General features: G+C 40.3%; 1 protein-coding gene across 2 annotated transcripts in view; it reads right to left on the reverse strand.

Moving 5' to 3' along the window:
• Positions 1 to 15: 15 nt before the first annotated feature.
• Positions 16 to 13,094, reverse strand: part of KCND3 (potassium voltage-gated channel subfamily D member 3) — a 286,509-nt gene continuing 273,430 nt past the window's right edge. For both annotated transcript variants that reach the window (XM_072137602.1, XM_072137601.1), the window contains one exon: positions 16 to 9,288. In XM_072137602.1, the coding sequence (XP_071993703.1) occupies positions 9,093 to 9,288 (196 nt within the window). In that variant the 3' untranslated portion in view covers positions 16 to 9,092. The remainder of the gene's footprint in view (positions 9,289 to 13,094) is intronic.

Consider the following 13,094-nt stretch of genomic DNA (forward strand, 5'->3'; position numbering starts at 1 on the left):
CGTGTACTGTCCATGTGTGGCACATAATGAGTTTAATCCGGATTGGATACATTAGTTACAGCAGTGGCACAAGACAAATTACTGCAAATTATATACAATTTAACATATGCACTACATCTCAAAAAAAGACAACAGGATTTAAGCTGCAAGAAAGAAATGTGATTCTTTTGTTTTTTTCACGTCCTTTTTGCTTTCTTCCTCGGGAGAAGATCCAACACGTAGTTTTCTTCTTAATTATTTTACAGTACTTCTTGTATTGGTACATATTGATTGCCTGGAAATTGCTTTGCTCGCTGGTAATGCTAAAAAGTAAAGCAATCGAGAGAACAGATTTTTGCAATCAAAGACAACAAAGAGAATGGGCTCTGCCATATGTTAAAAAAACACACAGATGCTCCTGTCAGGAAATGAAAACCTTGGAAGAGACACAGAATAGAACAATTACACTGAAACATTGAAAACAATTCTATCTCTTACACAGCTAGGTCACTTTTCTAGGGCCTATTTTAGGCCAAACCTACACATATGTATCCACAAAATATCTGTTGGGAATGACTGCTCTTTATTCTGTGGGATATGGTTTAACCTCCAAGAGACTAAGGAGACTGGCAGTGAACATGTTAATAAACTGCAGATAGATTTTCTCTGTGTCCCATGCATTATTCCATCACGTTGCATTGCGGGACATGGAGTTGCGATGATTCTGTTTTGTTTTTGCTTGTCAGGAAAAGTCCAGTCCAATGTCTTTGGCTCTCAGTGTCTTTTCGCTGCTGGAGAAGTTACACATCAAGATAAAGGAATGCTTCTTGTGCAAATTGTATCTCAGAACTCACACAAAGGAACAAACAAGCATGCTGCAGAGAGTCCATTACCCGTCCCGGCAATGCACTCCCTGAAAGGCAGCAAGGGGTAGATCAATGCTCATCATTTCACACCTCGGCTTGACATTTCAAGCTCAAGTAGTGGCAATTTGATTGTCACACGATGCCCTGATGTACGTGAGTTACAATCTTAACATGAGAGAGAGAGACAGTAACAATTCACTAGAAAGCCACACCGTCCGAAAGTGAGGCCATGCTGTGGGTGGAAGAAGAATTATGTGACCGGTCCCATCAAATGCATCAAAGGCAGTAACAGGCGATAAACCGGTCTTGATCTCCTGTTCCTTTAAGTGGTGTATATTGTGGCTTGGATGTATCTATAGATCTTAAATGGCTATTATTTAGTTGTAAATATTATTGGAAAAACATCAATTCTAATATAAAAGGGCTTTACCAGGTAAATCCTATACTATCTAGTAGATTAAAATAAAATATGTTATAGTGAAGAATGGAATATAATGTGAAATATTACTGTTACTTCCCATAGGAGATAGTTTACATGCTCATGAATGTTTTTTTGTCCATGTGCTATCTGTTTTTGTAACTGATGGCACATGGACACAATCATTTTCCAAAGACCCATGCACATGAACATGTTTTTCTCTGCCCTGTGTCGAAACCATAGAAAAACAGGTCCTACTCCTGGCCACGTTTGCGGCTTGTGCCTTCCCATAGAGGACTATAAGGACGTGGAAAATACTGGTGTCATCTGCATGTAGTATGTATATGCACATCACTTGCTATGTAATGCAATCACGTGACCCTTGAAAATGTTGAGACAAGCTGTCAGCCTTTTGGCGGATCTGACATAAAGTAATTAATTTTGAGTAATTAAAGAACATCAACCATCAGTTAACATTGTAGCACTTACAGGCTTGCTGGGTAATGCAGGTCCTGGAACTGTTCAAAGTAAGAGCGGAAACAGCATCATTAACTGCAAATTAGCCGGAGGCACTCACGTGACGGCAATGCTTCTCAGCATTGACGGTTTTCACAAATTCATACTGCACCCTGCTAGTCCTGCCTGCTTCCTGGTGGATTAAGACTGCTATGGGCCCTGGGCGGTATCATTATTATAGCCACTACAAGTCTGGGATTCACTTCCTATATATCAGTGGTGGCGAACCTATGGCACGAGTGCCAGAGGTGGCACTTAGAGCCCTTTCTGTCGGCACCCAGGCCTTCACCCCAACACAGAGTTTTCCAGATAGGACTCAAGGCTTCCTCCTGTGGTCCAATACAGCCCGGGACTTGCCATTTTAAAGCAACATCCTTGGCTGCCAGGGTGACAGAAGGAACAAGAAGGTTTAGATACAGATTATTGTCGGTGCTCCTGCTCTGAGAACCCCGATTCTTCCTCTTCAGGGAACCCTGGTGGGAAGCTAAAATCCAAATTTCTCCATCTTTCTATTGTATTGGTGAAATCAGGACACCAATACGATTGAAACCTGTGATACAGCAGGGATCAATAAGTTACTGACACTTTGCGACCTATAAATAGGTTTTGGTTGTACTTTCGGCACTCTAGCTCCAAAAGGTTGGCCATCACTGCTATATATGGTACCAGAACCAACCTTCTTACAGAATGGAGGATACATCTCTTTTGTTGGCTTTCAATCAGTAGTTTTAGGGGCTTTTGATGACCTTCAAAGATCCGCTGTACCTACCAGGGCTGAATTCATTACTGATGATTGTGATGGCTAGCTGAAGGGCAGCTACTATTTCCGTGTGTGTAGTGATTACATGCTATTTTTGAGTCTGTCAAGGTGAGCACCTTAGGGGGAATGTGGTTAATTCCATAGCTACCCCTATAACTTTCCAAAGTTTGATGGTTAATTTTCATCAATACTACATGAGGCACCATCCTCATGTAGTCTCCTTTTGTTAATTTATATATTTTTTTCAGTACATGTGTTTCGAGAGTAGGATCAGTTCTATAAGGATTTCATAGATGAAAGTCCTACTGAGTATAAAATGTGATGGGAGGTTTGGGTGGCCTTGGGCCCCTGGTTACCTCCTATATTATAATCTGCTACTGCTCTGATGTCACTGGCTGTCTCCTAGCACCTTAGTTAGGAGCAGGCAGCACTATTACAGTCTGGGCTGTGAATAAATTAAAAGACGACGATGCAGAGAGGCACAGATTCTGTGACGCTGACTGCCGGAGGCGGGACAGCCGTGGTCTCCGTACATGCGCCGACTTTAGATTTAAGGTTGAGTGTTACACACGGACCACAAACCCCCTGACGAAGCAGGGTGCGAAACGTGCGTTGGGGTGTCGGACAGTGTACTGGTAGGGTTGCATTGGCGTCTGGTGGGTAGTGGTTAATACTTATGTGTTTGTGACATTTATTTGAATATGTGTTAATACATTGTACAATCTTTATTTTCTGAATTGGGCATGTCGCAATAGCAGTACTTGTCATATATAATGTTACATTGGCCTGGATAGTGTTAGGCCAACACCAGTGTTGTAAATACATGTAATAGTGAACCACTCCAGTTTTCCCACATTGTCTGTTTTTGCGTTTGTTTTTAGATGTCCTTTTTTAATGGGGTTTTTTAGTCTTTATGTATTTGCTGTAATATACTTTCGATTGAAATTACAATAAAGATTCTGCTTTATTTATCGATTGAGGCATATTCGTGCTCTTCTATAGAAGCTTGATAGGGGTTATAGAGAGCTTGACCTGCCTGAGCCTCAGGATAAGTTACATATTTAAAAAAAAAACCTCTTGTTAATGATGCTATTCCTGGTCTTACTACGAACAGTTACTTGGTAACTTGCTGATCAGTGGGGGTCTCAGTCAGAGTGGTGCAGCTAGTCGTGCATGGCTGAGCTGCTCCATTCATCTCTATGTAGCTGATGGAGATTGCTGATCACCAAACTCAACAATCTCCGTCAGCTACATAAAGATGAAGAGGGGAAGCCCGGACATGTGGGTTCTGCTGTTCTAGGGTCGGACATATGGCCTAACTTGTTTTGTGGGAAAACCTTTTTATGGCTCAGAAATAGATTACACGGACTGTAAAAATGAATCATGAGTCCATTGCTGGAGGCCAGAGAAGCACAGGTAGCTTTACTCTGCTGTCACAAAGGGGAAGTATTTTTGCCTGGAATAATCACATATTTTTTAAAATTTTCAAGAAACCGCTTCAAAAATGACTTTCCATTTATGTGGATTTCATTCAGTTCTTTTTGGATGTTATGTAATAACAGGTAAAAAAAAAAGATAAAATGCATTACATTTACATAAAAAAACTTTGGGAAGTGTACGGTTTTACCACATGACAATCTGGAATGGGTGCAGAAAACCTAAATTGACCTTTACAATGTATTTGCAGAGGACAAATTATGAAACATATTCAATTATTAATAAGACGCTCTAGTCGAAATGCATTGGTAATTTGTGCTAATGTGTTCTGTACGATTTGAGGATATGGATTTGAGAATGCTCCCACTGCTAAAAGGGTACACTGTTGGAAAATGTATATAAATCCGAAATCACATGTAAAACTTGTTTCGTGCCCCTGGCGCAAAATCTGTTACAGGGTCCCCAACAGTTTACCCCCGCCATCCCCCACCAAGCCTGGGATGTAAGTACATCCTTAGCACCCCTATCCCTAAAAGTGTACATCATCAATTTGATTTATGATCTATATTGGTTGTACAGCAACTTTTTTTAAGGAGCTGTATTTCTTTAGTTGCTACAATAGAGCTAAATTTTGCTAAGCAAGGGTCCATCAGATAGATGCAGTTGTACAACAACCTACAGAATCACAATAAGTGACATTTTAACTTTGCATGATGCACTTGAATATAGAGGGTCACTTTAAACACATAACATTATTTCTTTTAAAGGGGTTATTCAAGAGTTTATAAAAATCTACAGGTGATCCTGGGGGGGGGGGGGGGGGGAGGGGGCTTAAAAAAAAGGATTATTAGCCCCTCCGACACTCCCGCTGTCCTATCCCACCGCCCATTGGTGCCTGCCCCTGTTTGTTTACAGAAGCTCCACTCCAACAACTTCCACCCGCCTGGCACACCCACTAGTCCCCGGATACTAATGTGTGTCCGGCCGTAGAGGCGGAGAAGCGAGCGCAGCTCTCCTCTCTCCATAGAGAATAGTGGCGCACGGCCACTCTTACGGCCTAAGATAGAACATGTTCTCTCTTTTATGCGGCCAAAGCAAAGTACAGTGAGTATACATTGTGCTCCCCGTGCTGAGCCTGGGCGCCATAGACAACTATAAGGGACAAACATGCGGCCATAAGTTTGCAGCCGTATATATGTCCCCCATACGTTAGCGTGCATGGACCCTTAGTCCTCTGATACAGCATTAGTTTCAAGCACAGTGGCACAGGTGGACATGCCAGGCGGGAAGAAGTTGTCTGCCTGTCCCTGTAAACCAACATGGACACAGTGGGATGGGGATGCAGGACAACAGGAGTGCCAGAGGAGGTAAGCATATGGTTATTTTATAGTCTTGTTTATTCTTGTGTATTTTGGGGCTCTTTCATCTGTGTTCTCCCACATTAGCATCAAAGCAGGGAATATTGCTTTGAGTATAGGCCATTCCACATACAAAATCGTTTACCTGGGCCGAATTTATGAGTAATGGTAAATAGTGGGACCACTAATACAATTAAATTGGATGTATACACTGAATGTCAATTGTCAGTGCCTGAAAGTCAACCTATTCGATGATTTCTGCTGACTTGTGAAAACAGAATAGATGAAGAGAAGCTGAACTTTGTGATATAAACAGGTGAGTTACAATTGCACAGGATTTTTGTGTAATATGTAGAATAAATCTTGCCAGGACTCCTAGGCAAGACCGAAGAGTCCAGCTATCCATATACACAAAGATACATAAAAAGCTGATCCACTGTCTCAACTAGGACTCCAGTCTGGGTTTAAGGCCATTTCACATCTCAGTTCTTCTATTTATTTGCCTTAGTTATTGTGAGCAAAAACTAGGTGTAGTAGACTACACAAAACGGGTATAAAGGAAATATCTGCACTTGCCATACTGCACTTGCCATATTTGCTCAGCCACGTTTTGTTTTTTCCTGACAATAACTGATGCAAAATGTTAATGAAAAACGTGTGAAGTGGTTAAAATTCCACTTTTTACTCAGAAATCTTGTTTCATCATATAAACATATATATCACAGAGCATAGTCCCCCTCTCTATACTATTTTTATTTCAGAAATGCCTTGTCCAGGTGATAATGTTAATCTTAGTAATATAATTTGATAATCTTCAGCTTTTTTCTTTTTTACTTAGCAGTGTATATCTGAATGACTTTTGATGTCTGTCCACTTCTAACAGATAAGGGGGCTAAGGATTGACTCTTTCCATACCTAGAGAATATCTATTTTGATGATTGAGCTCTCAGAGAAGATTAGAATATTCAGGGGCTGTCTGTGAGTTGAAGGAAGTCTACTACCAGGATGAAGGATTGTAAACCAAGCAAACTAAGGCCCCTTTCACACTTGCGTTTTTCACGCGCGTTTTCTGCGCGTGCTTTTGATGCGCAGAACTTGCATTGCACTCTGACCCATTGTAATCAATGGGTCTTTTCAGACTTGCATTGTTTTTCATGTACACACGCGCGTTTTTTCAAACAACACTGTGAAAAACGCACCATACAAGTCTATGGAGATGCATCAAAAACGCATTGCACTCTGAGACACTTGCAAGTGCAATGCAAGTGCTATGCGTTTTTCACGCATAAATTGCCATAGAAAAGATAGAGTTCAGTCCTGAGTCCATTTAACATGCTTTTTCTGCGTGTGAAAAACGCATTGAAATTGCATTGAAAACGCGCGTGAAAAACTGAGACACTGAACAAACTCTGACTGAAAACTGATTGCACTCTGATGCAAAATGTGCGTTTTTCACTGACCAAAAACTGATCGCACCCTGATCAGACTCTGACGTGATCTGCAACGCAAGTGTGGAAGGCGCCTTACATTCTAGTGTGTACCCCCTCTGGCAGAATCTACTCTTCTTTTTCTTATACCCCTGTTTTTACAAAAAAAAATGCTCCATTATGCTACAGCTATAATTGCATGATTTTAAAGCCTTTCTATTGTAAAAACAAGGGCATGAGAAGCTAAAAGAAGAGTGGATGCATGCACCAGTGTGTAAGTGTGCTTGGTTTACAATCCTTGATATATTTGTAGTAGGATCCTTAAACTTTATCAGGCTCCTTTATCTCTCTGCTGTCAGTGAAGTACAGGACAGAAAGGTGAAAGGCAGGGGAAAAGAAGGACACTATCATTAATAAAGTATATTCACAAAGTTTTCATTTATCATCTACACTATTGATTAATGGGAATTTGTCAAAGTTTTAGTTACACAAGATAGGGCAGCAGAAATGATCAAAAAGCTGTATGATAGAAAATTATATTCCATCCACCTTCAAGTGTCACACCAAACCTGTCCTACCAATTTCTTCAAAAATATGGCCATCCATACATCATAACGTTTGACATGTAAACTTGAGTCTTCTGTTCAGGCTTTCAACAGGATTTGCATTTACAACAGACCTAATGCTATTGCAGGTTATAGCACTGTTAACACAGATTCCATCAATCATCGACACAACCTCAGAACAAACACTTATACACTAGTCCATGACTGACATTTCCCCGCTAAAACTACAGACCTGAGTGATTCCCATTCAGAAGAGATGCTGCAGCGTTTGGTTTTCTGAGCATGCTGAAAACATGTACATATTTGACCCATCCTGCACTAATGGATTTACCTACTTACCCTTTTACTGCCCTGTAGATGAAATCCCTACCAGTCGGAACCATATCATTGAAAAAGAACGCAACAAGGTGCGTCTTCCCCTTTTGGTGATCACGGTTCATGTGTCTAATCGGAGCAAGAAACCCTGTCTGCGTTGGTCTTACAAGTGTAGAATTAGACTGATGCCTGCACCGGCGAGGAACATCTTTATGAAGGGAAGAATACACCAGTGTACCTGGCCCTAAGCTTTACTAAGATATATATATATATATATATATGTTTATAAAAATAGTTTCCTATAACAGCACGCTGCTGCACGATCAGCCTGTTATCTGAGTATAACACCTGAGGTGCGGAGCCACAATAGATCTATGCGAAAACACCAAGGAATGGTTACAGTATTTACACTGAACTCTAAAAATCCAGGTTACTCCATATTAAGAAAACTCAGCGACACGTCTACTCGGGGTCCTGAATTCACTGTGAATGGATAGCGGGGGAGATCCCCTATAATGTACTTCTCTAACTTTTTTTTCATTTTTTTTTTCATTTTTTCTTTACAGAACTTGCAGCTTCATCTGCTTTTGAATTGAAAGAAACTATGAAGCAGAAAATAAATGGTGGTGCATAAACTAAATGCTATCAAAGAGATTTTCTTCTTTTCTTTTTTTTCTTTTTTTTTTTATATGATTCACGAAGGTGGTTTTTTTTTTCTTCACAGACATAATACCTGACAACATCACAGTCTGCACTGCTTGGACTTAGAAGGCTAATACAAAAATGATCTAAGAATTAAGAACATCAGCAAGGGAAGATGAGTTTGAGTGTGTGTGCTCGCATCTACAATGTGCCCGTCCTGAAGTGTGCTAGGAGCTATTCTGTTCTCTGAACAGTTCAATGTCCACTCTCACAGAAAATGCAGGAAAATAGAATTTTCTTTGACCAGTTCCCCCAAATCCCACCCTAGCCCCTAAGTCCGACCTTTTATCAGAAACACAAAACTTTGTGTCATTTTGGTTGCTTACAGATTCTCTTACTAGAAGAGAATTGCTTATGTTTGTCCCTGTTCCCCTTTCACAACCTTCAAAAATTACTCCTTGTAAATCCCCTTTTTTATATATTTTTTGTAAGTCGAGTCATTTCTTCATGAATAAATATTATCCACTGAAAACCTTAAAAAAAGGTGTTTAGACACAGTGTTGTCAATTTGCTTTTCGTGTTAACTCCTTTACTTGCCATGAAACTTCCTAGCAGCCCACATCCAAAATATACATAACCCTATATGCATGAGTATATGTATATAGCCAGTGCTCCTTCATGAATTTTCCATGGTGGTAAATGGCAAGTTTAGCAGAAGCTTGTCACTTCTTCACTGCGAATTCCACTATTTGGCAGCGAAAAAGGACATGACACGGCAGCCTCGGTTCGCTACACTAGTTACAGTGTCTTACAACGCAGAAACTTTTACAACGTTGCTCGCACTGTGAATGTTTGTGGTGCGTCCAGGTGGGCTTGCAGGTCGGTTCTCGCCTTCTGGGGTCAAAGCTGGAGGGGTCGGGATGCTGATGATCGCCGTCGTGATCTGTGCAGATTTGCAGTTTGATCTTAAGCCGTCGTCTGACTTCAAATTTAGACTGGATCGACTGGAAGACAGAAAAAAGTTCAAATGACTCAAAGCCCAAAAAAAGTGCAGGGACTTTAATATTGTGTTAACTGGCTCCTGATGCTGTGTACTGTTTTGGGCTGTGGTATGGCATTTGGAGCACTTGAAAAGTCTCTCCTACAGAGCTATGATCGCTACATTTCACAAATGCTGACAGAACTGTCATGATGCTAGCAGTCATGGGGAGGAGGTAACGTACATGCAGTGAATCACAGCTTCTTGTTTTTGCACTTTATTTCTTTGTAAAAGAAGTTGGGTCTGTTTAATGTGCTGCTTTGCCAATTATAGGTTGTATTATCTTTGCTTTTACTATATAATTATTATTTTCCATTAACTGAAAATGAGGAATCTCACAAGAGAATCACATCAACTGAATCACATAACCAAGAGAATCACATAACCAAGAGAACCACATAACCAAGAGAACCACATAACCAAGAAGAATTAGTCATCTTATTAAAAGGTTTTTGTCTTGAAACACAGATAATGCCCGCTCAGCAAATGACTGACCCTATCTGGATGCCAACTTCAGCCAGTGATTGGATGGACAGGCGTTCCCTGTGTATTTGGTCCAGGATGCGTGGAAATCAGCCGGCCTGGGGCTTCCGGGGATTGGTGAATATCTATTTAACCAAGTATGAGCCTGATAAATCAAAATAATTTTTATGGAAAACTGTTTCAACGTAGAGTGTTTACTGTGACAGACTACACCAATTTTGTGAGAAAAGGTAGCAATAACCTATTTTTTGTATAGATTATCAATGGAAATGTAAAATGTGGCACCACCAGGGATCAACAGCTACTAGTACTAGTACTAAGGCTTAATGCAGTTCCTTGGGCCATGAAGTTTGTTTATGGCCCGACTGTCATAGGCAGATGAGAGCCACTCATGTGATGATGGAATCTATGGACGTGAGCATGAGCCCATAGAAATAAATGGGGAAGTGTGCTGGCTGCTGAAAAAACAGCTAGCACACATGCCATTTCATGCCTGGTCTACATGAGGCCTAAAAGTGTGAATAGAGATGAACACACAGCTCCATTTTTCCTGCTTCTCAACTGAATATGAATTACCTATATATAATTGACTTGAATGGAGAGTGGAAGACCTGCCTTCTTAGTCTGCCTAGTCACATGATGGGGGTCAGGAAACCCTGCTTTAAAAATAGGTGTAGCTCCCAGAGGTGAGACTCCCATCTATTAGGTATTTATAAAATATCCCCTGGATAAGTTATATAAGTTATAAAGAGGAAAATCCTATTATCCACATCACATTATCCACTCAAAATGTATATTTTGGTGAAAATGTCTTCATAATTCTTCTGACTTTTACTTGGTAAACGTCACCCAATATCTTCATCTAGTACAACATTTTCAATTGATCAATGAACTATTGTTTTGAAAGAAGCATGTCCTAGTTTTGCAATAGAAGTCAATATAAAACTTATCTATAAGATCAAAAAAGAAAGCTAAATGGCTACAAATCAGCTGTAAATCATCATCCTCTTGAGTGAGAAAACCACTTTAAAGCCTCTCTCTGCTCCATTTTATTGATGCAGACTCCCATCTATTAATGGAGAAAGCCTTACGGGGGTATTCCCATCTGGGCACTCATATTTAATATAATTCATGGATGTTGTATGTTATTAAAAAAAATTGACCTCACGTCAAGCTAATTTCCCATAAATGTAGCCATGTTGTCACTTAGAAATGAAATAGCTGTCCTTGTATACAACCCCCGTTGCTGGAGTGACTGTGCAAAGAAACAAATAGTTTTTCTAGATGAAATGGGGGGAGTTTATGCATATCACACAGCTGTCCTTTGGAAATGAACACTGAATCCAGGTGGCCAGGCACCATGATAGCTCTAGCATGACCACTACTGGAAAAGCAGAGTGGTGGTTGTATCAAAGGAGGACTATCTCGTTTCTATGGGACAACATTATTACATTCATGGGGAATTATCTTCACACAGGTATACTTTTTTTTTGTAATATACAATTAAGAAATATACATATTGTGCAGATTAATTTAATTAAATGTGTATGACCACATGAAAATAGCCCTTTAATAAGGTTTATCTACAGTAGACAATCTTCTGAATAATGATATGAAGAGTGTCAATCCCCAAGCCCTGCTCGCATAGCACTGCCAGCAGGTTATCCTAATCTCTCCTCCATTTCCTTCATCCCCATCAGAGCAGAAAATTAATTCATGTGGCCACACATCGTAGACTGTTCTTTTATGTGGATGCTTCTTGGCAATATCTTCATCAGGAAAATGAAGTTTCCTTCTAATTAATTTTTGTTTCAGGCCAGGTGGTTGTCTAGAAGCCAGAACTGGGGGATGCGGTAAGCCTGCTGTAACCAGCTTGCTGCTCTTCATAGGTTATAGGTTAGTGGAGATGATTCCACATAGGTTTTCTATTATTTAGCCAACATGCAGGTAAGAAGGAAGAATTCCCAAACCCATATTGCTGACAACTTCACGGAAAAAAAAAAACTTTTCTGCAGTCATACAACCTAATATATGTTTAAAGAAGAGAATCTTGAGATATTTATGGATTTTTCATAATTAAAATCCCTAAACATTAAATATTAAACCCCTAATAACCAGTTTTTTGGTCCTAAAAAACCAGACACTATTAAAGGGAGGATTGTAGATAGACTTGTGGCACTCTGGTGTACTCCTGTGATCTTTTGAATGAACTGCATAGCCCCTCCCCTCTGTTATAGCTGACTTCTTAACCCCTTAATGACCGCCATTAAGGGGTTGCTGGTTAAATACTGGTGCCAAGGGATTCTGGCTATATACTTGGGGGCAGGGGTTGTCAAAATAAATACTAGGGGGTAAGGGCTAGCTGGCTGTATACTGGGGGCATTGTATGGCTGTATATGGGGGCAGGAACTAGCTGGCTGTATACTGAGGGCAGAAACTTTATGGCTGTATATAGGGGCAGGGACTAGCTGTCTGTATACTGGGGACACGGCTTAGCTGACTGTATACTAAGGGAAGGGGCTTGCTGGCTATATACTGGGGGTCAGGGGGCTGGCTATATACTGGGAGCAAGAGCTTTCTGGCATTATACTAGGGACAGTGTCTGCTGGCTATATACTGGGGGACAGGGGGCTGGCTAGCTATATACTGGGGGCAAAAGCTTTCTGGCCATATACTGGGGGCAGTGGTTGTTGGCTACATAGTGGGGGATAGGGGGCAGGCAGGCTAAATACTCGAGTCAGCCTATACTCCAGTATATACGGTAACTTCCCAATGTATCTCATCCCACAAATAATAAGCCCTCTATGTTTACATTACCAAAAAAATAAAAAAATTTATAGCTTGTACAATATGATGCCATTTTTTGAACCTGTTTCACAGGGAAAAAAAATCTCTCTCTCAATTTTGTTATGGTAAAGTATTCACTTTAACCATAATATTTTTATAGATATTATGAGCCAGAGGAGATTTTAAAACACCCTGCCTGTGTGTTGGCTTTTTGTTTATGGATTTAATGTACATGAACAATACAGAATAAGATGCCTTCCAGTTTCTAAAAGGCAGATGTTGATCTTGTGCCTTTGGATTAACCATCTTTGTATTTTATAAATATTTTTCCCTTGTTGTTTAGTATTTCCTGTCTACTCTCCTTCTTCTTGCTGGCTTGATGTATCATAAATCATCTATTTTTACACACCTTCATTACTTCCTAATCCCTCTTCCCTCTTTGAGACATGGTCCCCTATTGTGTGTAGAATTGCTTCCACTAACAGCTCTATTTACTAACCA

Source organism: Engystomops pustulosus, chromosome 2, assembly GCF_040894005.1.
Source record: "Engystomops pustulosus chromosome 2, aEngPut4.maternal, whole genome shotgun sequence".
NCBI lineage: Eukaryota > Metazoa > Chordata > Amphibia > Anura > Leptodactylidae > Engystomops > Engystomops pustulosus.